Raw genomic sequence first — 27,882 nt, 5'->3', positions numbered from 1 at the left:
ACATTGATATATTCATTAGATTTGTTGTTTGGTTGATGTGCCATTGATGTATACCATATGCATGAAATATTTGCCACTGAACATTAAGAAACAAATAATCAAATTCATGACAAAAGATTAAATTACCTTAATCTAAGAGAAAAGGTAAGTAATTATCCAAAGTGAGTTTGTCATGATATAGGTTTAGAAATATAGACTGCTTTATTAAGTGTAAGGGAGGTAATCAAACATTGTTCTTTAAATATATTTGGATTACCTCCCTTACACTGCTTTTAAATTGTCTCAATTGTCCTTTAACCAGAAAAACCCTTGTGTTTCCCCTAACTCCTAAATGGTTTGTGCCATAACCACCAAAGTCAATCCTAACCATCCCTTTGAAGTCTGGAAACTTGTGGTATAATTTCAGAGAGATTCATACACTTTAACACAAGTTATTGCCTTTAGTAGTTTTAAAAACTTTTTGTTAAAATTCTATTGATTTCTATTAACTTCTATCAAAGTTATTATCCAGCAACCATTTGGACAACACTGTTGACAAAACGACGACAATGTGATACCAATATGTGAACATATTTTTTGTTGGGAGGGGGGGGGGGGGGGGGGTGTTGTATAAAAAGAGATATAAAAGACGCTGGCTTACAGTGCACATAGACAATGAAACAAAAGGCTCTCAAGATAGACATAGGAAGATGTGGTGTGAGTGCCAAGGAGACAACTCTCCATCAAGAGCCTGAATTGCTCACCTTAATTTTTTGGTTAAATCTCTCATCAATGATTATTTTGGCTTTTCAATATATTTAAATGTTCTTTGAATCGTCCTATTTTCTTCAAAAGCAAAAAAAAAAAAAAAATTCTCCTATGTTCTATTTTAGCCATAGGAGCTATGTTTCTTGACATACAAGGAAATAAAATATAAAATTTATACTAGATACTCTGAAACTCATTTAGCCTAAGTTTGGCTGAAATTGATACAGCAGTTTCAAAGGAGAAGATTTTTTAAAGTAAGTCAACATGATGAACAAATTGTGAAAAAAAGTCTTTAAAGGGCAATAACTCCTTAAAGGGTAAATTGACTTATTTGCAGATCTTACTTTGCTTAACATTTTTGCTATAACAGTTTATCTGTATCTATAATCATATTCAAGATAATAACCAAAAAATGCAAAATTTCTCTAAAATCATCAATTCAGGGGCAGTATACTTGAAAAACCAGTTACCCAATTTGGCTGAAAATTTCAACAATGGGTTGTTTGATTCATCTGAAAATTTCAGGGCTGATAGATGTTGACCTAATGAACATTTTTACCCCCGTGTCAGATTTGTTCTAAATGCTTTCGTTTTTGAGATATAAGCCAAAAACTGCATTTGACCCCTATGTTCTATTTTTAGCAATGGCGACCATGTTTGTTGATAGATCAAAACTTTGGATACAATTTATAAAATAGATACCTTAAGGAACATTCAGTTAAAGTTTGGAAGTATTTGGCCTAGTAGTTTCAGAGGAGAAGATTCTTGAAATAGTTTATGATGACAGACGACGACGACAGACGCCAAGTGATGGCATAGGCTCACTTGGCCCTTTGGGCCAGGTGAGCTAAAAAATACAGTATCAAACAAATTATACCACTTAATCATGTTCATTCACACAGATTCAATATTTTCTCAAATTTACTTTCGAACTGTAATCTATCAACAAATCTTTCACATAGTGTTATAATTTATTACATATATACAACACAATATTTACAAAATTTGTTTCAAGAAAATCCTTGAATAATATCACAGTGCAGTAAAACAATAGTTTTGTGTAAAGATTTTAGTACTTTTTCCTTGATGCTGGTTCAGGAAAGATACATAATTCTGTATCAAAAATTTATTGTTAGTAATAGAGTTTTTGAAACTCTCATAATGCCCTTGAAAGCTATCAATATTATTATAAAATCCTTCTGAAAAATTGTAAAATTTCCATGTTCTGTTTTGTATCATTTCACAATACTAAAACAAAGTGATTTTCTTAAATATCAAAATTAATTTATAGAGTGATAGTCTATTTTCTTAAATGTCAATTTTATTATTAAATATTTCAGGAAAAGAAGAATATTTGAGTAAAGGAAATTTAACTTTTTAGTTCTGGTCTTTGGTAACTTTACATTTTCTTTAAAAGAAATCAGTTTGAAGTGCATAAATGTGTAAATTGTCCCAAAAAAACTTTATTTCAATGGTAGAACATGCTTGACCACATGTGCTGCCTCCACAATTGTCTGCGCCACTGGTCTCTGTACACGAGGATCTGTAACTGGGACATTTAACCTGAAACAAACAAAAACTAAGTTTTATATCAGAGAACTTCTTTCATAAAAAATTTTGCTTTTTCAATATCTAAGATTTTTTTTATACTAAACTGAAAGAGAGACAAATACATGTACATTGACAAATCATGGTGAAAACAACGGTAGTGTATAGGAATTATCATGGACCTGTGTTGGGGAATTGTAAAAATTATGTATGAATTGGCATAGCATGTGGAAAGTGTCACAATTTACAATATATGAAAAACATCTAATTCAAACAAATATGGTGAATAAAATTTATATATATATATATAAGCAAATTTACAGATCTAACATTGTTGGGTTGATGTTTAGATGAGTTGTATATATATATATATATATATTATTAAAAGATAATAACGGTTTCAATGCATCACTTTTTTACTAGTACTTTCACTGCTTCCTCAGATCTTCAGGTAATGTGACTTGTATATAAATAAAACAATTGATTGACGTTAACAATAGTATGACGTTAACAAATACAAGGGAGACTACTAATGTCATTTTAAGACTTTAAAATGTTACGTTAAAATTAGAATATCATTTATCATTTAATCCCGGGTTGAGAATGTTTATGAATAATTCTTCCTTCTTCCTCCTGAGAAAATCATTTTGACGATTGACCATATACAATGGAAATATTTTAAATCGTCCATTAGAACAACGATGGAAATGGTCGTTTGACCTGATGAGTGTTAAATCTTCATGGTTGGTTTGCTGTCTATGTAAAGTCATTCTAGTCCGCAGTTCATTTTTTGTCTCTCCAACATAGAATTCCTCACAATTTGAACATATGAGAGAATAGATGACGTTTGAACTTTTACAAGACATATTTTGCCTCACAGTAAAATGCTTTCCATTTTTGAAATAAATTGAACTTTTTTCTATTAAATTTGGACAAGTCATACATCGTTTATCGGTACATTTTTTTACAATTGGCACAGTTTCATTAAATATTTGATATATATATATATGATTAAAAAAATATATTATGCAATATAAAAAATTACATTAACATTGGTATTTAGTCTCAGCAAATAAAATTTCTTAATAGATCCATATATTATGGATTACAAATGTGTCGAGATTTGTGATTGGATAACAGCACAGAGATGTCAGTATATATTCAGGAAACTGCCGGGGTATATACGACGTTTTAATCCCCAATTGGAACCTCAAAAACGTCATCATAACACCGGTTACTATGTGACGTAGTCAAAGCTATCAGACAGTCAGAGGCTCACAGAGGGAAAATAATAACGTGCTTCAGTCAATAATACATTTTTGATACAAAATCACGCAATTTACACTTTTAATTCTTAAATTTAATGTTAAAAGTGTTATTATAAATTATTACATACACGATAAAATTATGTTCACAGCGAATTAGAAAATCCTTCACGTATGCTGAACATATCAGGTTGGGTTTTCAACTTATATGTGTTGTCAACAAATAGCTGCACTGGAAAATAACATTAAGTCAGGGGTAATCCGTAATATATGTGTAATTCAGGTCTCAGAAAGGGTAAATACTGTGACATTCCCGGCTAAGGGCTTATATCCCCTTCACCTTCGGCTCAGGGGATATAAACTCTTAGCCGGGAATGTCACAGTATATACCCTGTCTGAGACCTGAATAACATATAATATAAGTTAAGGAGATATACTATGAATGCCAATGAGACAACTATAACAACCTGCCAACAAAAAAACATAGAGTTTAGCAATAAATAATGAATTACCTTGGTTGATTGTACCAAGGGTTCCAGGGTTTTAAGGCTTAAAACTTTGATATCGTACTTAGACTCAACCAATCAAATACTGGATTTGGTGTTTCAAGCACAATTTTTTACTCTTGACTACTGAGAAAGTTGTATGACTAAAAGGGTATTTCTAAGCTCCTAATTACTTACTTGACATTTGTTTTATTATTAACAATAAATAATGGATTGACTTGGCTGATGATTTCATCGTTGACAGAGATTCCATCCAGGTACTGTTTGAGTAAGGTACGTAACTGTTGGTTCTCTTGCACTAGTCCCATTTTCTCTTTATCAAGAGCTAACTTATCTAAGAACACTTTGTTGAATCTCTTCCAGAAGTTCTCTAATGAGGAGTATTCATGCATTGTCTGAAAAAAAGAAAGTATTTGATGTTCATGTTTAATATCCTAATAGTACCTTGACAATATTTTTCACATTCATAATAAAAACTTAATGGTGAAAGAATTAGTAAATTCTTTATTATTAGTACTCGCAAAAGTTGCTGAAATAAATATATATTGTACCTGAGCCAGTGGTTCATAACCTGGTTCTAACATTGCTGTCTGAACGTCTTCTTGTTCCTCTTGTGTAAGAGATGAAGCATAAAATGGTAGCACTTTTTCCTCCTCTGTCTCTAACTTACGACACATTTCTGCTAGTTTCAAAATGACTGTCACCTGTAATATACAATAAAGGATAAATTCAATAAATGAACAAAGCCTTAGATAGCTGACTATGTGGTATGGGTTTTCTCATTGTTTAAGGCCGTACAGTGACCTATAGTAAAGAGTCGTTGACAGATATAAATATGAAATGTTGCACCAGAACATTGAATTTATATTAAAAATCAAGTCACTTAAAATATACAGTTTTTTTGTCAATCATAATTCATATGATGCCCAACTGATTACAATGGTTTCCTTTTGCTACTAAGTCTTAAGGGATTAGAAATGTCTGGCTGGCTCAAATATTTTTTGGAAGTAATGAAGTACATAAGTTCTGGTCAACTTAAGATTCACTGTTGTCTGATAGTCAATATATGTTTTTCTCACATTGTCTTGTGTTTTAAGTGTTGTTTTTTTTTTAACATTGTACCATATTTTGGTGTGTATAATACACACTTTCAACCCCTTAAATGTACTGTGGATTCATTCATTTTCTTGGGTACCAATTTTGTTTTGGAAAAGTCTGCATTTATTCATTTAGAAAATTTGTATTTCATTAGACATTTAAATTCACTGGAAATTCACAAAAAAATTGGTATCTAATGAATAATGAATCCACAGTAGTTGGTTAAGGGTGTGTGTATGTAAAAACCTACAATTCAGAATTCTAACTGATCTTTTATAACAATTATCTTTTATTTGATACATATAATTCCTTGATTCTTTACATACCTTCTCATTTTGTCTTTTTAATTCTTTCATTGCACCATTACTTTCTAAAGTCATTTTTGTAAGCTTGTCTCTCTCTCTTTCCCTTAATCTATTCATCTGTGCTTTTAAGTCTTGGAAATGTGCCAACATCTTCTCTCTTTCCTATAAGATAATAATCTTTTATTTTATACTACCTCAATTATAATCATGTAACATTCACTCTAGCCATAAGAATTATTAATATAAATACTATTTGACATTGCTTGGAGTTTATGTAATTGCTGCATGTAGTAGTTTATAGCTTAATACAGCTGGTGTTGTAGGAGGGTTCAAAATTGACTGTTTATTGATTTTATATGAAATTCAAGAGTTAGCTCCCTTTGATGACAATGACAAGACTTACCTCTTTAAGCTGTTTGTTTCTTTCTTCACATTCTTTTGCATTGGCAGCCATTTTACTTTTTAATTGTGAGATATTGTCCTGAAAATAGAATATATATATTTAATTCTCTTTTTTTAGGTCCTTACAGATGTATATTCCAACTTTCAATATGACGTACTAGGTTTAATTTGTTTCAAAAATATTTTATGTATTAACTGTTTTTAACTGCAACTTTCAAGTGTTGTCTTCTAATAGGGTTACATGTTTTTAAATCCCTATTAAATGATCTTATCTCATCTCATTTTAAGACCACCATTAAATATACTAAGGACATATAAATAAATCTTACCCATAATTTGTTTATTCTTCTCATCTGTGAGTCTATTTCTTGGGCAGCATGGTCATCTCTACGTTTATAATCTTCAAATTCATTCTTCCTACTTTGTGTTGAGCTTAAATAAGCTTTTAAAGCCTGATCAAACTGTTTCCACAGAGAATCAATCTTATCTAACAGCGTCATCCGAATACCATGCTTTTCTTCCATATCCTTAAATAAACAGATAATATTTACTATAAAAAAAGATGAGTACAAGCAATTAGGTGTTGAATAAAAAAATAGGATATGCTTACTCTTCTAAATCACTTTATAAACCACATAGTTTTTATAGGAATTTGTTGATTATTTGTCTTGTAAAAAACTGTCAAACAAGTCAGAGGTTAAGCTAGCTATAAAAGCAGGTTTTACCCAGACTTTTCTTTAGAAAACACCTGTTCCATGTCAGGTATATGACAGTTGTTTTCCATAATTCATTCTGCTGTTTGATAATAGTTGAGCATTTGATTTTTTTCAGGTTTGATAAACTTTCCCTTTTTGAATTGACCAAGAAATTCGGTATTTTTTTTTATACTTTCATTTTCTTGTTTGTGTATTGACTTCTGCATCTGCACTTTTAGCCTTTTCAGAACACAGTTGGTTAAGATGTCTAATTTTTATACTGTTTGAAATTTTAATTATTGAATATGTCAACCAAGAACTTTGGTGATGAATTAACCTGAGACATAAATATTTCTATGCCATACCTTGTTTTTTATTTCATCACATAAACTTTCATAATCTGCCCGAGCATCATTTTCACGGTCCTGGAAATTCTGATCCATGGCAAACATAATATCAGCAATATCGTTCATTTCTATTCCATTCTGTTCTAACATCAATGCTCTTTCTGAATCAAACTCTTCCTGAATAATGGCAAGCTCCTCCTCGTAATCCATCTGTAACTTGTCTAACCTTTCGTCCTGTATATCTGAATATAAAATAACTTGTGTTACTATCTTATCATATAGAGTGACTATATTTGTTATTCAGTGTCTTGATAAGGATTTAAAAGGAGAAGAAAAAGGAGGAGAAGAGTTCTAAGGATGGAATAATGTATATTCATAGATCATATTTTGATGGCTTGAAAGGTATAGTTATACTTATTTGCATAACAGTATGTGAAATAAAACAAATAAATAAATGATAACAGGTTTTGAACAACACCTTTATTAATAATTATAACATTTTAAAGCTTTTAGTTTTTTGTAAGTTTTTTATAAGCATAAATTATAGGGGGGAAAAATAATGCTATGGACAGATCAATATAACTGATTATCATACATGTATTATAACACGTACATATGTAGGTAAAGAAATATTTTGGAATTGAATAATAAACAATTGTACTGTATAATGTGTTTTACCAAATAAACTATCAACAGCCTGAAGATGACTACGTAAAGCCATGGCATACTGTTCCTCTGCCTCTTGTAAATCTTTGGCAAGAGATTTAATGGTAGCATCTTTTCTATCCACAATTCTTTCAAATGTCTGGCTAAGAATTTCTATTTCTTTACGCAATTCTTTAGATTTAGCCTCTCTCATTATATTTCTCCATTGGTGATTCAGTTTGTTAAGATTGTATTTTGTGGCTCTTTCTTCTTTGGCTAGTTTGTCCTGTAAAGCAATTTTCAACATACATATTTAAAACTGTGCTTAGAAAGATTTAAAATATACTGTTCTCTTTAAAAATAATCTTATTTTTGTAAAACAAGAACTTTTTTAAACTCTTCAACTTACATGTCTTATTCATCTATGATGTGAAATTAAAATTGTAAAAATTATTGTTATTAACATTTATTTGTATTTCAATTAATTAATATCATGAAGATGTCAACATACTTTTATTGCTTTAGATTACATGTAACTTTAAAACGTTTCTATTAGGTAATGACAGAATAATTGTGTGATATTGTATATTAAGTATCAAAATGTATTTATAAAAGTTAGAACATACTTTTAAGAACTGTGTTAGCATGTCTTCTTTCTTTTTCTTCATTTCTTCTTCTTGTAACCTTTTTTGTTCTTCATATGCCATTCTTTCTTCTTCTGTCATTTTAGACATTTTCCCAGACTTTTTTCCCTTTTTCTTCGGCGCCATTTTGTTTCAGTGGAAACCAGTGACACCAATAATTTCTAAATATAAAAGTCAGAGATAATGAAATTATTTAAAAATTATTAATGCTAATATTCTAATCATTGTAATTTAAATTTGTTCTTTTCTGTACTTCTTGCACTAGAGAGCTGAAGATGGATTCATTTATTTTCTTGGGTACCAAATTTCGTGGATTGAGGAAAACTAGCAATTTTGTGGTTTTGACGAATTCTTTATAAAACCGTATAAAAAATTTGTAATTCTTTGAACATTTAATTTTGGTTTACCTGTACCTAATAAAGCCACTGAAATTGGTATCCAATGAATAATAATGATCAAAATTACACTTGTATAAATGAATGACTTAACACCAATACACCTTGTCACTATTACTGAACATCACAAAGGTTCTCATAAATGTTTTACATCATAATACTTAATATGATACCACAATGGAAAAGTGATTGTTTCATGACATCAAAAGTTCAAGCTGGACCATCTCTTGGGTCAACCAGGACAGATTTCCTAACAGCGATATTACAGTAACTAAACAATATATATATATTAAAACAGCAGCAAGAAATTTAGTGAATAAAAAGTGGCAACAATTCAGATACAGGAAGATTTGATTACAATTTTTACCAGAATGTCAGCAAAAAAACAACATTTGATTATCCAGATCATAAAACAGCAAAAATTATTAGAAAATTAAGATCTGGATATTCATGATATTACCTAAAATTACAATTAGAAACTGAGGAACATTATTTACTATTTTGTGAAAGTTAATAACTTTTATGAAGAGGCTAGACAGAAACTTATTGATTACTTATCGTTACATATTGATTTGGAACTCTTATTGTCAATACAAATCAAAGAGCTGAATAGCTCTGAGGGGAAAGACGGCCCTTGTTTCTATTTAATTATGTTTTTGGAAAGGGGGGTATCTTTTGATAGTTTTCATATGAAGAATGAAAAAGAGAACAGCTAGAACATGTAGAAAGGTTGACAATATTGAAATCAATTGTTGTTTATGTAATTTCATTTCCTTAGTTTAGGATTCAATTTGGACCAATGGAAGAGATCTGCATCTTCTAAATCTAAACATTTGATTAAAGTTGATAGCTAATTATCTAAAACTCAACTGAATTCTGTCATTTCACAACAACTACATTATTTTTTGAAATCTTGATTGTGTACCACTGAACTGCACGCTGGGGCCATTTTCCATTTTTTGTGACAGTACTCTTGTAAACTGTGTGAAGCTTGTTTCCAAATCTTAATTTTGAAATATTTGTAAATAATAAATATGTTTAAACTACAAAATGCAAATTTTTTTTTAATTTTTTTTTACCATTACAATGATTATGTAGGTACACAAAAATTTAGTTTTTATAGAACTAGACTTCTAATCCAATGAAATGTCACATTTGAAGTGTTTAAATACATTAACTTTTATTTTAGTGGATAATTACTCATCAATTGAGGTGCTCCTGAATTGGAGGAAGATTCTCAGAATTTTTACAGAAAAAAGTGGTCTCACTAATTAGCGACAAGAAGAATTTTAGCGACAAGAAGAAGATTTTTTTCTTGTCGCTAAATAGTATTCTTGATGCCTATTGTCGCTTCTTGTCTCTAATTAGTGAGACCCGAAAAAAGTAATAAAATCGTTTCTTTCCCCTGTCTCATGTAACCCCACGATCTTTGTTTATTTGAGTTTTGAAAGTTGTTGACCTACAAGAAGAAAGTATTGCATGTTGATGTTTAAATCATCTACAGTAAACAATATTATGTATATTATGTATATATTTAACAAATACAAATTTGTAATTAGTGCACGATCTCTAAGAATGATTTAAATAACCAGTGAACTGGTGAAGGATATCCCTGCTTCTTCCAAGAATGACGTCACTATAAAATACAATGTAGGTTGGATATATTTAGAATATCTCGTCATAATAATTTTTCCGGATTGTAAAATAAACGTTAACAGTGTAAAGGAGAGTTCAAGATATGATAATTTCGTTAGAAACAGAAGGGAAATGTGTAAAAAAGTGTTTAAAGTCAAACTATTCATTTCTGGGTCTCCTTCTCTTCAATCTAAGTAAGATTTGTTGGGGGGTTTTCCACACTATAACATGTATAAAAACAAAATGAATGATGTGAGGGAGTGTCACTCTGGTCAACCCCATAGGGGATTGACGGCTTGAAGCCGTCTTTCCCCAAAAACCCGACAATTACTCTGTCTCTAATGAAACACTAATGCGATTGTTGGGTGACTTTATTTGCGAGTGGCATCGTTTTGATTAAGAAACATTAATATTATTTTTTTTTCTTTTAATCCAGTGTCAGCAGCCACACCTACATTTGACCTACAGAATACAGATAGGGTGCATATCTATAATGTGTAGCCCATGTTTTAAAATGATCTATTGATTCTGTATTCTTTAACCAACATTGTATTAAAACTGTGCTTTGAAAGCTTTAAAATCATGTATACAATGTTTCTTAATCAAAAACGGTGCCACTCGCAAATAAAGAATACAGAATCAATTGTCAAGAAAAGAGGTTCCTTTATAATATGTGCCAATAGGTACAGTTGCTTTGACCCCATTGTTTAAATTGGAACTATTGTCACGCACATCAAATATATGTTATGTCTGACCAAGGATTTGTATAGTTAACTAACTACTGTGGATTCATTTTTATTCGTGGTATACCAATTTTAGTGGGTTTCGTGGGTCACAGCGAACCACGAATTTAAGAATTCAACGAAGAATATTCCTGATAAATGTGTATGGAGTCGGAAGTTTATTTCCGGTTATGTTATGCAGTTCTAGTAAAGTGTTGACTAGCGATAAACATTGTAACATAACACATGTTTTTTATTACAAGAAGATACAAGTATTTTAATTAAATCAATAACAAATATATCGAATATTAGTGATAATTTACTTTTTAAAATTGATCAAAACTTCATAGAAAATAACTGCAAGTTGTTAATTACCGTGTCATAGTTTTGTTTACTAGTGATTGGAAATCAATGGGATTAAGTACGGGATATTGCCCGTAGGTAATATTGTTTATGACAGGAACATTCACTTTTACTTATATGACTGTTTATTATATCGTGATTAGGGAAATATGCTTTCAATCATAAAGTTTTGATTGCATTATAGAATTCCGACAAGCATTTAAATTATAAATTGTAAAACAAACAAATAATTAGTTGTCTTTGTCTTTTATTGTAATAGAAGTTTTTAATGAACACTTTAACCTAAAATGACTAAGCGAGGATTTTGACAATTCAAAACTGTTTCAATGAATTCCTTCTATTTTGTTTGTTTTATTATTGATCTCACCAAGGAGGTTATATGATATCCTAAATCAGAAAGAAGTTCACCAATTACGTATCTGATTTTTTTTTTTGTAATCAGCGATCCACGAATTTATGTACACCACGAAACGTCTTTTTTTCTCTATCCACGAAAATTGATACCCACAAAATAAATGAATCCACAGTATATAATAAATCCTTGGTCTGACTCCTCAAGTGAAAATATGGAGTCTTCAATATTAATTGACCATTATTTAATTGCAAAACATAATGTTTATTTTGGGTGTAGAAATAACAACCTGGGTTATCGAAATGACCAGGTCTCGATTTTGGTAAGGTGCCGAGTTGACCAGGTGCCGAAGTGACTATTAAATTCTACTGGGATCGTGGTTCGTACGTAGAATGTATCATTGTATGGCAACCCATGCCCATGGATTAAAAATTACTTTTACAGAAAAGTTCGTATTTTCCCCCTAAAATATGGGTCTCATGTGGAAAACTTGAATAAAAGTCAAATATATTAGCACTTACAAAGAGAGAAAGGCAACTTTTTTTGTAAACAAACCAAGAGAGATATTTTCTTGTCGTCAGTGGAAACGGAAGTGGGTAGATTATACTTAAAATAGAAATCGAAAACGGTGAATGGCGTTGCTTTCCCGGCTTGCTTTTTTGCTTTATGCTACAAATCATACACCTGTAAAAAATTTAAGTGCCTCACTATGATATTCTTATTTAACACGAATCTGATAATTATCATTTAAAACAAAAGAAAGAAAAAATATATACATCCACCAATCAGATAGTATAATCTTGATAAAAATAAAAATAAATAATCTAATACAATAGACCACTTTCGAGTTCATCCGTCACCGGAAAAAACTCGTCAATTATACGCGCCTTTATCACCGTCATTTGTGCGTTTAGGGGCGTCGTCACTTCCATTCCAATGTTGAGCGAGTGGTTGGAAAACTATAATTCTATATTGTACGAATTATTCGGCAAATTGAATTCTCAAAATTGACAACCAGCACTGCTGTCATTAGGGAATTGTCATTAAGTACCTACAGAACAACCATTATTTCTAGTTTATCCTACACAGTGACGATCACTAAGACGCTTGGTGAACGTAAATAGTGCAGGGATACAGGCGAGCCCCTCGATCTGGTAAATGACGTCATAAAGACGTGTATAATTGACGAGTTTTTTTCCGGTGACGGATGAACTCGAAAGTGGTCTATTTAATGAGGCCTCTCATGGGGTGTCCAAGTAATCTTTTGTTTTTATACGCCCATCAAAATTTTGACGGGACGTATTATGGTATACAAATGTCCGGTGTCCGTCCGTCCGTCCGTCTGCCTGTCCGTATGTCTGTCCGTCCGTCCGTCTGTCCGTCTGTCCGGTGTAAACATGTCGCACCGTAACTTGAGAACGACTTATCCAAATTTCATGAAACTTAACATAGTTGTTTCTTATGATTGTCAAATGATCTGTATACTTTTTTGTGAAAATAAGATTAAAACTTTTTGAGTTACGGCACTTTGTAACTAAAACAGGGGAGGTTTTTTTTTCACATGTCGCACCGTATCTCAAAAACGATTCTTGATTATGGCTTAAAACTTTAAACACTTCTTAGTTATATTAATCTTAATATCTGAATACTTTTTGTTTGGTGATGATTCAAAATTTTATTTTTGAGTTATTGAGTATTTTGTAAAAAAGGGGGAGGTTTTTTTTACATGTCGCACCATATCTCAAAAACGATTTATGATTATTGCTTAAAACTTTACACATGTCTTTGTTATATTAATCTAAAGATCTGTATACTTTTTGGTGATGATTCAAAATTTCAATTTTGAGTTATTGAGTATTTTGTAAAAAAGGGGGAGGTTTTTTTTTACATGTCGCACCATATCTCAAAAACGATTTATGATTATTGCTTAAAACTTTACACATGTCTTTGTTATATTAATCTCAAGATCTGTATACTTCTTGGTGATGATTCAAAATTTCAATTTTGCGTTATTGAGTATTTTGTAAAAAAGGGTGAGGGTTTTTTTTACATGTCGCACCATATCTCAAAAAGAATTTATGATTATTGCTTAAAACTTTACACATGTCTTTGTTATATTAATCTAAAGATCTATATACTTTTTGGTGATGATTCAAAATTTCATTTTTGAGTTATTGAGTATTTTGTAAAAAAGGGTGAGGGTTTTTTTTTTACATGTTGTGCCGTATCTCAAAAACAATTTATGATTATTGCTTAAAACTTTACACACTTCTTTGTTATATTAATCTTAAGATCTGTATACTTTTTGGTGATTATTCAAAACTTTATTTTGGAGTTATTGGTATTTTGTAAAACAGGGGAGGTTTTTTTTACATGTCGTGCCATATCTCAAAAATAATTCATGATTATTGCTTAAAACTTTACACACTTCTTTGTTATATTAATCTAAAGATCTGTATACTTTTTGGTTTGGATTCAAAATTTTATTTTAGTGATATTTAGTTTTTTGTAAAAAAAAAAAACAGGGTTGGGGGTTTCACATGTCCCGCCGTGTCTCAAAAACAATATATGGTTATTGCTTAAAACTTTCTCGAAACTATTTATGATTATTGCATAAAACTTCCACACAAGACGTCGGGCGTATCATGCGCTCATGGCGCAGCTGTTTATTAATTAATCACATAATCGTTTATAGTTTCTTTAAACAATATAATCAAATATCCAGTCTTAGATGATCAAATAATCAAATACAGTCATAGATTATCAAATAATCAAAGTATCATGTTATATTTGAGCTTAAGCTGTCATTAAAATACCCCCTATAAATACGACCAAGTAATCACATAATCAAAAACTCCACGAGGGGGCTCTTAAAGTAAGATTATCTTTAGTTTCACTCATCCGACCGCGCAAGTGCTGTATAGCCAGTCAAGGTCGTTAAAAACTTCAATTTGTGTTGTTTCACTCACATAAATTGGAACGAATCACACCAACCAGCCACAAAGGGAAGGAAGAGAATGGACCTTTTTTTCTATACATTTTTGTTTGTATTTGTGGTTTTTTTTTGGTTGTTTTTGTCAATATCATTTAATGTTTCAACTTATTTTCATTTTTTGGCTCTTATCCATACGATTTTGTGTATACCACACCAGTAGCTATTTTGTAATGATGCTTCTAATAAAATGAATATAGAAAATGGAAGTCTCTTCCCCAAACGCCTGAACAGTCAGCCAATTCGACAATGCTTAATGTTTCAGAATTGTTGAAAAACAATTCATAAAAAAAATCACACAGGAATAGTCGTTGCCTTAAAAAGATATGACTTTAATTTAAAGATAGTAAAATAGACAATGCCCGGAAAATGGAGGTCTCTTCTTTCGTTTTATGTGTCTGAGCTTTTGATTTTGCCATTTGTCTACGGAATTTTCGTTTTACACATTTACCGGACTTATATTACTTATTAAGCATGGAACATTTCTTATTTTTTATGCAGCAAAAATACTGCAATCTGATTGGTTGACTACCCCGGTGTAAATAACACCCCACCCTTGTTCACCCGGGGATAAATAAAAATTTTCCAAAATTTAAAATAAAAATGAAATTTTGTTAAAATTAATAAAAAAAAATGAAGAAAAAAAAATATAAGAAGAAAATGCTAAAAAAAAATTTTTTTTTTGTGAACACAAAAAATTTAAAACACAAAAGTATTTGACAATGTGCAGCAACAAGGACATTGAAAAAATATTACGCTGGAAATTTTTCATTACCGTTTTGACAATTTTACATCCTGGTTTTCAAAATGAGTAAAGGAATTGTTCATAAGAAATAAATTCGTTATCCTGGTGTAATCAGGGGTGTTCGAAATTTTACACCGTTGTTGAATATTCATACACACATTCGGCTGCGCCTCAGGGTGTATGAATTTAAAAAAAACGGTGAAAAATTCTGTACACCCCTGATTACACCAAGATACATGTAACTAATAGTATCGCCTGTTATCTTTATTTGGTTTAAATCGAGTTGACATACCCGTTCCTGGTCCCTAAGAACATCATCCGATTCCCTAATGTTTGTTTATTCATATAGATTTGTATATTCATATAGATTAATTTGTATATTAATATAGATTAATTTGTATATTAATATAGATTAATTTGTATATTAATATAGATTTGTATCATATATATTTGTATATTCATAAAAATTTTTATATTCTTCATACTTTGTGTACGTGTAAGTTACAATAATATATCGTTTTGCTGTGTATGTTACATTGTCGACGGTTGTTTTTTGTTACACTTCAGTGTTCTGCTGTTTCGTTGTTTCCCTCGTATAGTCGATGTGTTTCTCTCGTTTGTAACCCGGATTTGATTTCTCTCAATCGATTTATAACTTTTGTATACTACTGTTGCCTTTATTACGATATTTTAAAATGGGGATACTACTGCTGTCCTTCATTTTTCTGACTGAACCTGATTGTCAATTTTCATAGAACGGAACTACCAAGACGTCTATTGAGTTGTGGTCAACTTTCTGGTCACTATTTTAAAAAATGACCACAGCAATTTCCAAATATATAAGATAATACTTATCTCGCGAAATATAGACGTACAAGCAAAGAAAAACACCATAGAGCAAACATTATCCATTATGTCGGCGTTTATCCATGTGATATAATTTGAATTTAACCATTTTTGGATCCTCAATTCAGGATATTCGATGACTAATGTTACAGCAACACACTTTCAAGTAAATCTTGATTTGATAAAAACACATTATAGAATATATAGATATATACTTCAAAACGCAATTGCTTCTGAAACGTTACCAAAGATGAAAAGTTATCAATGCAGAAAAATAGTCTTGTTTTTTGTCCGAAAGTACAATATGTTTGTTAAGAATGCATTTTTTTTTATCTGAAAGTAGGTTAACTAAATGCACAATTTATCTTTTCGATTTGTTAATTCAGAGACATATAATACAATGTCTCTGGTGAATCATACAAATTCAAATAATCTTCTTCACACTCATATTTCGTTAATATTTATATATATATATATATTTTATTATTGAAAATAATAGGAATAAAAATGATTTATTAACTACTGGTTGTTTTAACTACAGCATGCTTCGTGTTCCACAAATAATGCAAAATCTAAGTACATACTGTAGTTATTTATCTTGGATATTCTCTACTATACATGTAGCCTAATACAGTCAAATAATTACATTAGATGTATATTTAATCATAAAACGTTATTCCGCTTGGCTAACTGCAATATCCAGTTATTCCTTAACTTCCCTGCTTCATAAAAAAAATGTACTTTGGTCAAAGCTTTTACAAACCTATGAAGTTACAAAAAAGAAGCATTTAATTCTTAAATAAAGTCGACATTAGTTTATTGATGTTCAAATCTCGGCCAGGAAAAATGGAGAGATACGTGAGGCGTAAAAAGGATAAGCTTCTTCTCCAATGCATGCATCCTCAACATAAAACTTATGCTAGAATCAAGATAAAAGACAAAGTACTTACAATGAATGAACGTTGATAAAATGCAAAAAATATTAACAGTTTCATAGAGATATATATGCAATATTTAGATATCAGATAGAATTATGTGTAATTATGACTATTGTCAAAATAAGTTAGAATAAATCGTTAAAGATAATATAATGGTATTTAACTTACATAGAACAGTATGCTTTTCTCTCTTCAGATAGTACACTACTGCATGTTGACGATATTTATCTAAATTATTTGGATGATGTTAAAGCTATTGCCTATTTTTTTTAAATTTCTAACAGAAAGGATAATATATGATTCAAGTGATATTATTGTTTTTGCTATAATTCTTGTAGATTTCACTAAAATTCTAGACATACACGCAGACAGTGTTTTTTTTTATCTTCAGTAGAGCTTATGCCAAAGGTTATTTCTTGCAGGGAATTTTTATACTATCTTGGTAAGTATATAAAGTCCCTGGTTACGTATATATCAAAACAACTGCTACATCACTAACAGACTAAATCCAAATCGTCACATATAACAGATAATTAGATTAAAAGTTTTGATATTGACTACTGGCGTTGTCAGTTTGTTTTAGATTTATGAGTTTGACTGTCCCTTTGGTATCTTTCGTCCCTCTTTTAGTACATGTTTTAATTTAAAAAAAGAAGAAGAAAGAAATGGAATAACGACACAAATCATCGGTAGAATTAAAACATTTATAAGTGTTCCCATTGTCTGTATCACTCTGCTCAGCTCTTAATAAAATTGCATATCACGGCTTTCTGACGTCTATAAGTTGACATGGTATTATATATTTACAAACTTTGACCCGAACACACCATCGAAGGCATAATGATAGGCATAGTTTGACCAGAACTTATCATGCGATCTTCTTGTCTGCCGATGAAACAAAGAAAACACTCTTGCGAAAAACGAAACAAAGAAATGAGAAAAAAAACTTATTATTGGATTTAACAGAATTTTTTCAACCTCAGAGCAATATTTAATACTTTGATATAATTGAAAATCTGAAATAATTAATATAAATTATGACTTTTTATTTATGTATATTTTTACCAACGGGATGTTAAAAGCAAATATTTGCTCTCCATGCAATTATAACTATGAATTGAAAAAAAGATGCAAATATGCAGAACATTTATATTGAAGATACCTGTTAAATTATATAAAAAAAAAAATAACGACAAAGTGTTTATTGTTATACCGTTCATTCAGATGTAGTCAAAATTCATTCAGCTCATTAAAAACATGAACACGTTTTCCTCAATTGATAGAATAAATAATAAATTGTATAAAAGAAACTATCATGTAATATGTTGAAAGTAAATTTATTCTTTTATTGTCAGTTTATGGTAGACATATGAATCTGAAAGATCAATACATTACTGTGACTATAAATACATAAATGTTTATCTGGAAAGATTGGTTGGTGTAATAGTATATAATAGCAGGAGTTCCTGTAAATGTTGAAAGCTTAACACACAAAAACACAAAACAAGTAAAACTTTGGAGAGATTTGTTTTTGTTTTTATTATGATATAAAAAATTGATACAAATATAAAAACAAATCTGAAAAAAGCAGTATTCTTTAGGACAATGAAGTGTGATCTATATAAATGTTAATTTTTCTCTTTGACTATCTGCCATTGTTATAATTGTTATTGGAAATTAAACAATTACACTTGACTCAACATAATCTGTATCTTAATCGTACGTTGATAAACATTGATGTTCAATTCACTTTTTAGAGCACTGATACATGTTAACAACATTACCACCAACTTCAACAGCAAGTTTCTTTGCCTGCGGCTGATGACAAATAAATCTTGGCTGGTTAATGTCATCTTTGGTTGTTAACAACTGAGTTATATGGCCATCTTCTGATCTCATTTGAACTACCGAGTTATCGGATTTACTTGCGACAAACAAAACATCTTCACGTAAATCAAGATCTCTTGGACTATTAACCTTAATTGTCCATTTTATATTTCCTTCATAATTCACAGAATTAACACATTCATTGACCAAATCAACAATAAATACAGTAGACGTTTTGTGATCGTGCGCTAAGCGAATAGTGTTTCCAGTAAACTGGCCGAAATTTCTCCTTATTCCAGAAATTTCCATCCATATCGGTTATAATAATACACCCATCTTTGCCCTCTCCATTTCAATGGCAAAAGTGTCCTTACTTTGCGAAATACTAAAAGGTTTTTCTCGCACTTCAAACGTTTTCTGGGTAGACACTTTATTTTCGGTATTGATACTGAATCGCCGAACCTCCCGTTTATCTGGGAAGGTAATGGCAACTTCATCTTTACCTGAAATAGTTACGCCTCGGGGTTCGTCACTGAAAGAATGCCGAAGTACAAAGTCGTACCATGGAGGGGAAAATATTTTAAGACATCTGTTTTTGCTGTCAATAACTATCAATCGTCCATCTTCAAAAATGACCATGCCACGTATTCCAGTTACATGCTTATCCCCAGCCACTGTGCTAGGTATCTGACGGAAGAAACTGGCTTTATAAGAGGTGAAAATTTTAGATGCACTTCTTTCCATTACCTGTCAAGAAATCAATGAATAATGCCTGTTTACATATATTTGTATTGTAGTCCAGTCATGTAATTTTGTCATTTTAATGTTATATTTAACATTGCCATAAAAGCGGGAGGTTTGGGTTGCACAAAACCAGGTTTAACCCACTCTTTATTTCCTTAAAATGTTCTGTATCAAGTCAGGAAAATTGCCTTTGTTATATTATAGATCGTTTCTGTGTGTGTTACATTCTAATATTGTGTTTCTGTTGTGTCGTAGTTCTCTTATATTTGATGTGTTTCCCTTAGTTTTAGTTTTTAACCCGGATTTGTTTTTTTCTAAATCGAGTTATGAATTTCGAACAGCGGCATACTACTGTTGCCTATATTTACAAATCTAAATTACCAATCTGCCAAAGCTGAACTGCTCAAAGTGTCACATAAATCATTATAAATGATTCATGCATATATAAGGTCACCGTCAGACAATCTCTTTCTGAAAAATATGTACACCTTACGATATCTTATTGTAGGATAAACAACTGCCCTATAACCGTAAGTTACGAAATATAAAAAAGAAGATGTGGTATGATTGCCAATGAGACAACTATCCACAAAAGACCAAAATGACACAAACATTAACATCTATAGGTCATCGTTCATCACATGGGAAAATTTGTGGGAAAATTTGTTGTACCCAACAAAAACTGAACATTTGCCAGTGAACATTGAATAAGGTTACATTTCTGTTCTGACTGATTTAGGGAAAATAATTGAATAAAGATCGAAATTGCATGTTCGTTACGTAAGTTTATGGTGTCTGTCGTTGATTAAAGATGTTCGTTGTTGTTCTGCAGCTCGCATGTTGTGTCGATTACAATATTGTTTGTTTGTGCGTTTCTGTGTGAAGAATGTTCTTGTCTGTATTTCTGTCACGTAGTTTTGACATTTTATCATACTTTGTTTACATTGTCATTTAAAGCGGTTGGACTAGCCTTTAAACCAGCTTCCACACACAATTTTTTTTCTGAAAATGTCATATACCAATTAAGTCAGAAATATGACAGATGTTATCAAATACCTTGTTTTTATGCGTGTTGGCGTTTGTTTTTTGATGATTTTTTTTCTCTCAAATCTATTTATGACTTTTGAACAAAGGCAAACTACTGCTGCCTTTATTAACCCTTTTTTTATTTTACCACCAATTGGTTCCAACTTTAACTTTGTATGTTTGTCTTTTAATTATTTTGTAGCCATGGCGTTGTCAGTTATTTTCGATCAATCAGTTTGACTGTCCCTCTGATATCTTTCGCCCCTCTTTTACTTATAGAATCCGACAAACTCATTTTATCACTGAAACTGTTCTTTTGAATAATCCAATCAAGAAAAACAAGTAAAGGTCAGATAAACCTCTTTTTGAACGAAAGGTTCACCTTTAAATCAATCTTAACATCAGATATGGTAAAATAGCAATGATAATTACTGATGCAACGATATAAATGCGCAAGCTAAAGGTTATTCAATGATATAGATTTAGTCAATTACTTTCAAAAATGCTATATATGTAGTTTACAATTACATTTCAAAAAGCTTCAATTAAAGTACATTATATTTACCTTTTTTCTTTAAAGAAATGATATGAATTACGTCACAGCTACTTTTTACAAATTACAAACGAACATAAGAGCCTGTAATTTATTGGTTGTCGTTTGTTGATGTGTTACATATTTGTCTTTCGATAAATGTCTTGTGCTCAAATAAGGACGTTCGTTTTCTCGTTTGAATTGTTTTACATTTGTCATTTCGGGACCTTTTATAGCTGACTATGGAGTATAAGCTTTGCGCATGGTTGAAGGCCGTACATTGACATATAGTTGTTAATTTCTGTGTCATTCGGTCTCTCTTGTGGGGAGTTGTCTCATTGGCAATCTTATCTTACCACATCTTCTTTATATATATATATATATATAATTAGTTATCAAAGGTACCAGGATTATAATTTAGTACGTCAGAAACGCGTTTCGTCTACATTAGATTCATCAGTGACGCTTATATAAAAATATTCATAAAGCCAAACAAATAGAAAGTTAAAGAGCATTTAGGATCCAAATTACAAAAAAGTTGTTGCAAATACAGATATGGTAATCTATGCCTGGGATTAGAAAATCCTTAGTTTTTCGAAAAATTCAAAGTTTTGTAAACAGGAAAATTTATAAAAATGACCACATGATTGATATTCATGTCAACACAGAAGTGTTGACTACTGGGTTGGTGATACCCTCGGGGACGAAACGTCCACCAGCAGTCGCATCGACCCAGTGGTGTAAATAGTTTTCAAAGGTTCTATATAACGGTGGATATCATACAGAACATAAACAGAAGTTTTGTTGACAAAAACTTTCTGCTTGATAAAGGGAGACATTTCTCTTTTTTTTTTAAATATCATTAAGAAAGACATACTTTTGTGCTCTCTTATAAAACATATTAATTATTAAAACTTCCATTTGAAAATGGATTTACCTGAATTCTGCATACCATTATCCCACTTTCTCACACAATTTTAGGGTAATTTAGACCGTAACATATATGAACATTACCTAAGAAATATTTTACTTGAAAGTATTTCAAGACTTGACATAAGCTTATAAATAGATTTGGTGTATTTACTGTCTTCTGATTGGTTAAAAGAATTAGCTTTATTTTCAATGTTATCAAAGGCGACACGCCCACTCTAACGTTGTGTATTCATACACAAACATCTGTATGTTGTTATTCGTATTAATATATATCTTTGAGTCTTATTTTTGATAGAAATTTGTTTCAAATGAATGGCAATAATTTATTTTAAATTTTTTGAACCATAAAATTAATTTTTGACTCTTCACATTTAACATAATCCGCTTCGCGGATTATTCAATGAGAAGAGTCACAAATGAATTTTAGTGCTCAATGAATTCAAACTAAATAACATCCATTCATTAAATAAACGAATTTTAGTGTAAACGGTCTAGTTGATCCGAACAGCTTTCAAAAGTTGAACAATAAATAATCCTGCAAATTTTCAGACTTTTTATCTTATGCAATAAAATCTGCACTGTTTAGGCAATGCGCCTGTTGTCACTAAACATCTGTTTAGTCTTTGTTTAGAATGTTAAGTGTACAGATCAACAAAATATTGAACTGTCCGAAAACCTATTGACCAATACTGAATTGGCTGCAAAATAATTGTCTGAACAATACCGAAACTATCGCAGCATTTTTTGGTTGCATATCAGTCTAATATATAAAGGAAAGGATTAATTCTGCTTAAAACCACATTTAACCATATGTTAAAGATGAAATCGCCATTCATATGACCGATTTGGGTCTACATTTTACTGACTTCACAAAAATGAAACATCCAATCATCACCAATTGGTAATCTATGTAAAGTATTTGTCATTTCACAAAGGTTCTAAAGATTCGATTCTGCAGTTCAATAGGATAATTAATTACACATTATTCCTGTAAGTTTTGATTAATACTGGTTTATTTGCGTCAGGGGATATGATTAAAATTGGTGAAAAGATAAATTGGTACTACAAAAGAACCATAAAATAGTTACCGTAACTTGGGCTTGGTCACTGTCTACTACTCTCTGTTTCTGTCCTGATGACTTAGATGACATAAATAGCAAAGATTTCTGTCACTTGAAGATTAAGTTGTTTTTCTATAATATAAGGGTTCAAGGTAAGAACTCGATATACAACACATGGCATTCTCAAAATGGTATAACATGAATTCATCAGTAATATACCGATGTTCAATACTCATAATCCGATTAAACAAAACCGAAATCCGCAGGTTACAATCAACTGATAGCTGACTAAGCGATATGATCTATACTCATCGTTTAAAATCGTACTGTGACCTATTGATTTTAATTGTCACATGATTTCTTGTGGAGAAATGTCTCATTGGCAGTCATACCACATTTTCATTTTTATATAAAACTTAGGGAAACACACCAACTGTAAGCAAAATACAGAAACACTTAACATCAACAAATGCAAACGTCAACATCAAAATAAGAAGATACACATCATTTAAAATATATTAAGTGAGACGACTCTCTTTGTTAAATAAATTTCAAAATGAATTCCAATACTGTTTACAAATTTGAATGTTTTGAAATACTAAGGCTTTTCTACCTCAGACATATATTACCTTAGCTGTATTTGGCAAAACTTTTAGGAATTTTGGTCCTCAATGCTCTTCAACTTCGTACTTTATTTGGCCTTTACCTTTTTTGGGTTCGAGCGTCACTGATGAGTCTTTTGTAGACGAAACGCGCGTCTGGCGTATACTAAATTTAGTCCTGGTATCTATGATGAGTTTATCTATACTCTAGATACTTTAGGTATACAATCTTTTTCTATATCGAGTAATGATGTGACAAGATTTGACATGTATACTAATATACAAAAACATTGTACCTGGTCATACCGTATAAGTAAACTTGTTTATAACCGTTAAATTAAAAACAGTCATTTGATAAAATGCATTTTAAACCCTACTAAAGATAACACAATGTTAAGTCCATAGCATTTCCTTCTGTTTATGTGATTCAGTTTATATGGGAAGTTTAATCACTTATTTTACCTTTTACGTTTGTGTACCCCAATATTGCATGAAAGCAACGTAACGTTTTCTGCCAATGTGATGCCATTATTTGTTTCATTTACTGCAATTTCTATGAACTATAATGCAAAAGTGGAAAAACATTTTTTTTACGAAGGTGGTAAACATTACAATTTCAAAATAAAAATGGTGTTGCTTAATTTTTAATTTTGGAGGATATATCAATCGAACCAAATCAGATTGGGGGCATAAGCTGTTTGTATTGCATTGCATTTTGCGCAAGTTTTAGTGTTTTTCTTGTTTCTTTAATTAAGGAGGTTTGTATTGAAAACCAACATACACTTGTACAATAATAAAGACGTGTTTATGAAACGATAAGTACAAACCAATAATCTATATACACATTCGCCAGGCGCGGCCATCTTAGTCCCTTTAAACTACCATATCCTTTTTGCACTATCATAATTATGGCAGATACCAACACAAGTGACCACAAATGTTAAATTCTAAAATAAATCTAATGCATTTACCATTTTTTTTATCGACTTAGCTATTCACAAAATAACTTACCTATAACAGAAAAAGCAATATTCCTTTAATCAGTCTTATATATAAATAGATAACATTATAATATATACATGACATATATTATTAAAAAAACCAAATTTAAATAGAAAGTCAGGTGGTCTCATCGATGAGAACTTACTGTCATACAAGTGAGATATTTACTCAGCTAGCTTTAAAACCAGATTTAGCTCACTATTTCTACATAGGACAATGGCTGTACCAAGTCGGGAATATGATAGTTATTTTCCAATCGTTTGTTGTATTTGAGCTTTGATTTTGCTATTTGATTATGGACTTTCAGTTTTGAATTTCGATCGGAATTTGTAATTTGTGATTTTACTTTTTACTTCACTCCTTTAAACTGTTTACAACTTTACTGAATATTTTACAGATTTTAAATAATCCACAAACAGTAACTAAAGACGTGAGATAAAATGAACCACACGTCAATTATATGAAAATATTCCAAAAACGTATATTTAAAAAAGTAAAAGTCTATAAATAAAGGCAACAGTAGTATACCGCTGTTCAAAACTCATAAATCCATGGACAAAAAACAAAATCGGGGTAACAAACCAAATCGAGCGAAACGCATTATCTATAAAAATAATATAAAACCTGACAAATCCAAATGATGTACTATATGGTCAAACTGAGCGAAAAGAATTCTACTGTCATATTCGTGACTTAGTACACAAAATTTCCGAACAAATTCAACCATTTTGGAAAAGTATTAATCAAATAAGAATTATACTGTCCCATATATTGATTGCTATTAGCGTTCAGGTCTGCATGTTGGGCTCGTATAACCTAATTATGGTACGTTGATCAATTTATTGTACAGTTACTGTACACAATGATGAGTGGTCAAACGATGGATAATGAGATGTGGTTTGATTGGAATGAGACAACTCTCCATAAAAGACAAGATGGCACAGAAAGACCCCGAAATATCAAATATAAAACAATTTTAACGATAAAACTAATGGTCTGATTTATGTACAATAAATGAACAAAAAAATCAATGAAAACCAATCTTAAACAGCAACAAACGACACGCCAATATTACAGGGTCCTGATTAGGGACATTTCTATACAGAAAGCGGTGAGATTAAACATGTCGATCAGCGGGCGCCAACCCTCCTCTAACATGTTTAGTAGTTTAATAGTATAACACAAGAAGAAACTATGCAAATAAGTTTCCCGTTCAAAGTCAAGAGCATTTGATTTAGTGGTTGCATTTTGTTGCTGTATCATCATATTTGTTTTTCATTGTTTATTTTGTATATAAATCTGGCCGTAAGTTTTCTAGTATTTGTTGTATATAATCAGACCGTTAATTTTACTCGTTTAAATTGTTTTACATTTGTCATTTCGTTGCTTACTATGCAATATGGATTTAGTCATTGTTGAAGGCTGTACAGTGATCTATAGTTGACTTCTATGTCATGTGGTCGCTGATGGAAATCTGTCTAACAATCATATCACATCATCTTTCTATATACAGTCCTTTTTGCCAGTAGAAATACGATGTTTCGGTTGAGACGGTATAAAGTGCGGTTTTGAGTTTTGTAAACAAAATATGTTTTGATCAATTTAAAATTAAGTATCCAATTGATAGTTAATTGTCTCATTGGCAATCATAACACATATACTAGTCAGCAAAAGAAACAATACAAGACTTTTTTTTTCAAATTAAAGAAAAAGATTTCAGTTCATTGAACCAATATTGAAGGTAGTAACACTTAATCATTATGGAATTATAAATCCGTTTAAAAAAAATAATTTTGGGCTTTCGTGACGTTTCTTTGCGATTTTTTTTTACAAAATTTACGTAAAACGACAATTTTAAAAACAGAAGTTTCAATTAATGATGACAACTTCTCATTTAAAGGTAAAGGCAATGTTTGCCATCGATTTGTTTTTAAAAATCATACAGTTTCTTCGTTTATTTGTTAAGCAAAGTTCGGCCCGACGAGAAATCGTTTAAATGTATACATTATCAACTGATTTACCATAGACAGTATGAGTAAAGTGATATTCAAATAGCGGTTACACTCTTAAAACTAATCCGAAAGGTTCCAAATTTACTGTGTTGTTTTTCATATCTAAAGCGTTGATTTGAGATTTCGAAAAACACTTTTTTTTCCCAAAAATTAGAAAAAACAATATTTCAACCCATTAGTTACAACATGAACATAACTTGATTAGCATATTGAATATTTTAAAACAAATTTGAAATTTTATTTAGTACTTAGACAATTATGTGTCGATTTTTTATTCAACTTTCCGCACACCTAATTTGCATCCTATGAGCGTTTACACGGAATTTAGATACTTTCCGACAAGTTTTGATTTTCATTATTACATTTGCATACATTGCAAATGAAAGCTTTATAAATAGTGTATCTCATTTTGTTTTATATTGTTTTATTTCAAAGTCGTGTATCGTTTCTTTTGTTGACTAGTATATTATCTGTATACCAATTCTACAATATCTTTAAACTTTTAGCTTATCAGTTCCATGCAGCCTTTTTGATTATATTTTGACAAATCAATTAAAAGAATGCTTAAAAAACCCCTAAAAGTACGAAGTAGAATTAGAGTTATATCCCTTTGTACACCGTATTGTCAATGTATTTAAGTTTTGGTATCTGTGTTTTCCGATAGTTATTATTGACATATGTTAATATATGAATTATTTCTATCCCGATTACAAAATTTCAATGCGTTCGTTTCCTTTTTAGACTTACCTCAATTAGAAAATAAGACGTTATGCGTATAAAAAGACTTGAACTCTTTCAACCTAGAAATCCGTACAAGCTTTTTTGTTCAACCTATTCAAGCGAAAATCTAAAAAGACTTTTTATAGAATTTTGGACTTAACACTAAGAAATTCCTGCTATACAATCACAAATCAAACGAAGTAGTATCTATACGAAAAGCGATGTCAGCTAAG

At 30.8% G+C, this 27,882-nt stretch overlaps 2 protein-coding genes across 3 annotated transcripts; both read right to left on the bottom strand.

Moving 5' to 3' along the window:
* Positions 1 to 1,699: 1,699 nt before the first annotated feature.
* Positions 1,700 to 12,282, bottom strand: LOC134697822 (dynein regulatory complex subunit 2-like). Of its 2 annotated transcripts, none has more exons than XM_063560109.1 (10): positions 12,191 to 12,282; positions 8,185 to 8,363; positions 7,592 to 7,844; positions 6,932 to 7,155; positions 6,201 to 6,398; positions 5,873 to 5,950; positions 5,491 to 5,631; positions 4,618 to 4,770; positions 4,244 to 4,461; positions 1,700 to 2,310 (listed from the first exon to the last, which is right to left on the bottom strand). In XM_063560109.1, the coding sequence occupies exons 2-10, from the start codon at positions 8,326 to 8,328 to the stop codon at positions 2,211 to 2,213; spliced, it is 1,509 nt and encodes a 502-aa protein (XP_063416179.1). In that variant the 5' UTR covers positions 8,329 to 8,363; positions 12,191 to 12,282; the 3' UTR covers positions 1,700 to 2,210. The 2 variants fall into 2 exon arrangements, with proteins under 2 accessions (XP_063416179.1, XP_063416186.1); XM_063560116.1 differs by having other exon boundaries at positions 12,225 to 12,260.
* A 7,033-nt stretch (positions 12,283 to 19,315) lies between these two features.
* Positions 19,316 to 23,477, bottom strand: LOC134711780 (uncharacterized). Its single transcript, XM_063572653.1, has 2 exons — positions 23,341 to 23,477; positions 19,316 to 19,764 (listed from the first exon to the last, which is right to left on the bottom strand). The coding sequence occupies exons 1-2, from the start codon at positions 23,401 to 23,403 to the stop codon at positions 19,336 to 19,338; spliced, it is 492 nt and encodes a 163-aa protein (XP_063428723.1). The 5' UTR covers positions 23,404 to 23,477; the 3' UTR covers positions 19,316 to 19,335.
* Positions 23,478 to 27,882: the final 4,405 nt, after the last annotated feature.

The sequence above is a fragment of the Mytilus trossulus genome, chromosome 1 (assembly GCF_036588685.1).
Source record: "Mytilus trossulus isolate FHL-02 chromosome 1, PNRI_Mtr1.1.1.hap1, whole genome shotgun sequence".
NCBI lineage: Eukaryota > Metazoa > Mollusca > Bivalvia > Mytilida > Mytilidae > Mytilus > Mytilus trossulus.
Note: the sequence above shows the minus strand (reverse complement) of the source record. Positions and strands in the feature narration are given on the sequence as shown.

What these genes read in the sequence shown, in the direction of transcription:
- LOC134697822 (XM_063560109.1), bottom strand. Translation starts at nt 8,328, where the DNA reads ATGGCGCCGAAGAAAAAGGGAAAAAAGTCTGGGAAAATGTCTAAAATG. An exon ending in GAAACAAACAGCTTAAAGAG is followed by an intron (nt 5,632 to 5,872) that starts GTAAGTCTTGTC and finishes ATTATCTTATAG; the next exon opens with GAAAGAGAGAAGATGTTGGC. An exon ending in AATAATAAAACAAATGTCAA is followed by an intron (nt 2,311 to 4,243) that starts GTAAGTAATTAG and finishes TGTTTGTTTCAG; the next exon opens with GTTAAATGTCCCAGTTACAG.
- LOC134711780 (XM_063572653.1), bottom strand. Translation starts at nt 23,403, where the DNA reads ATGTCATCTAAGTCATCAGGACAGAAACAGAGAGTAGTAGACAGTGAC. An exon ending in GTGACCAAGCCCAAGTTACG is followed by an intron (nt 19,765 to 23,340) that starts GTAACTATTTTA and finishes ATTTCTTGACAG; the next exon opens with GTAATGGAAAGAAGTGCATC.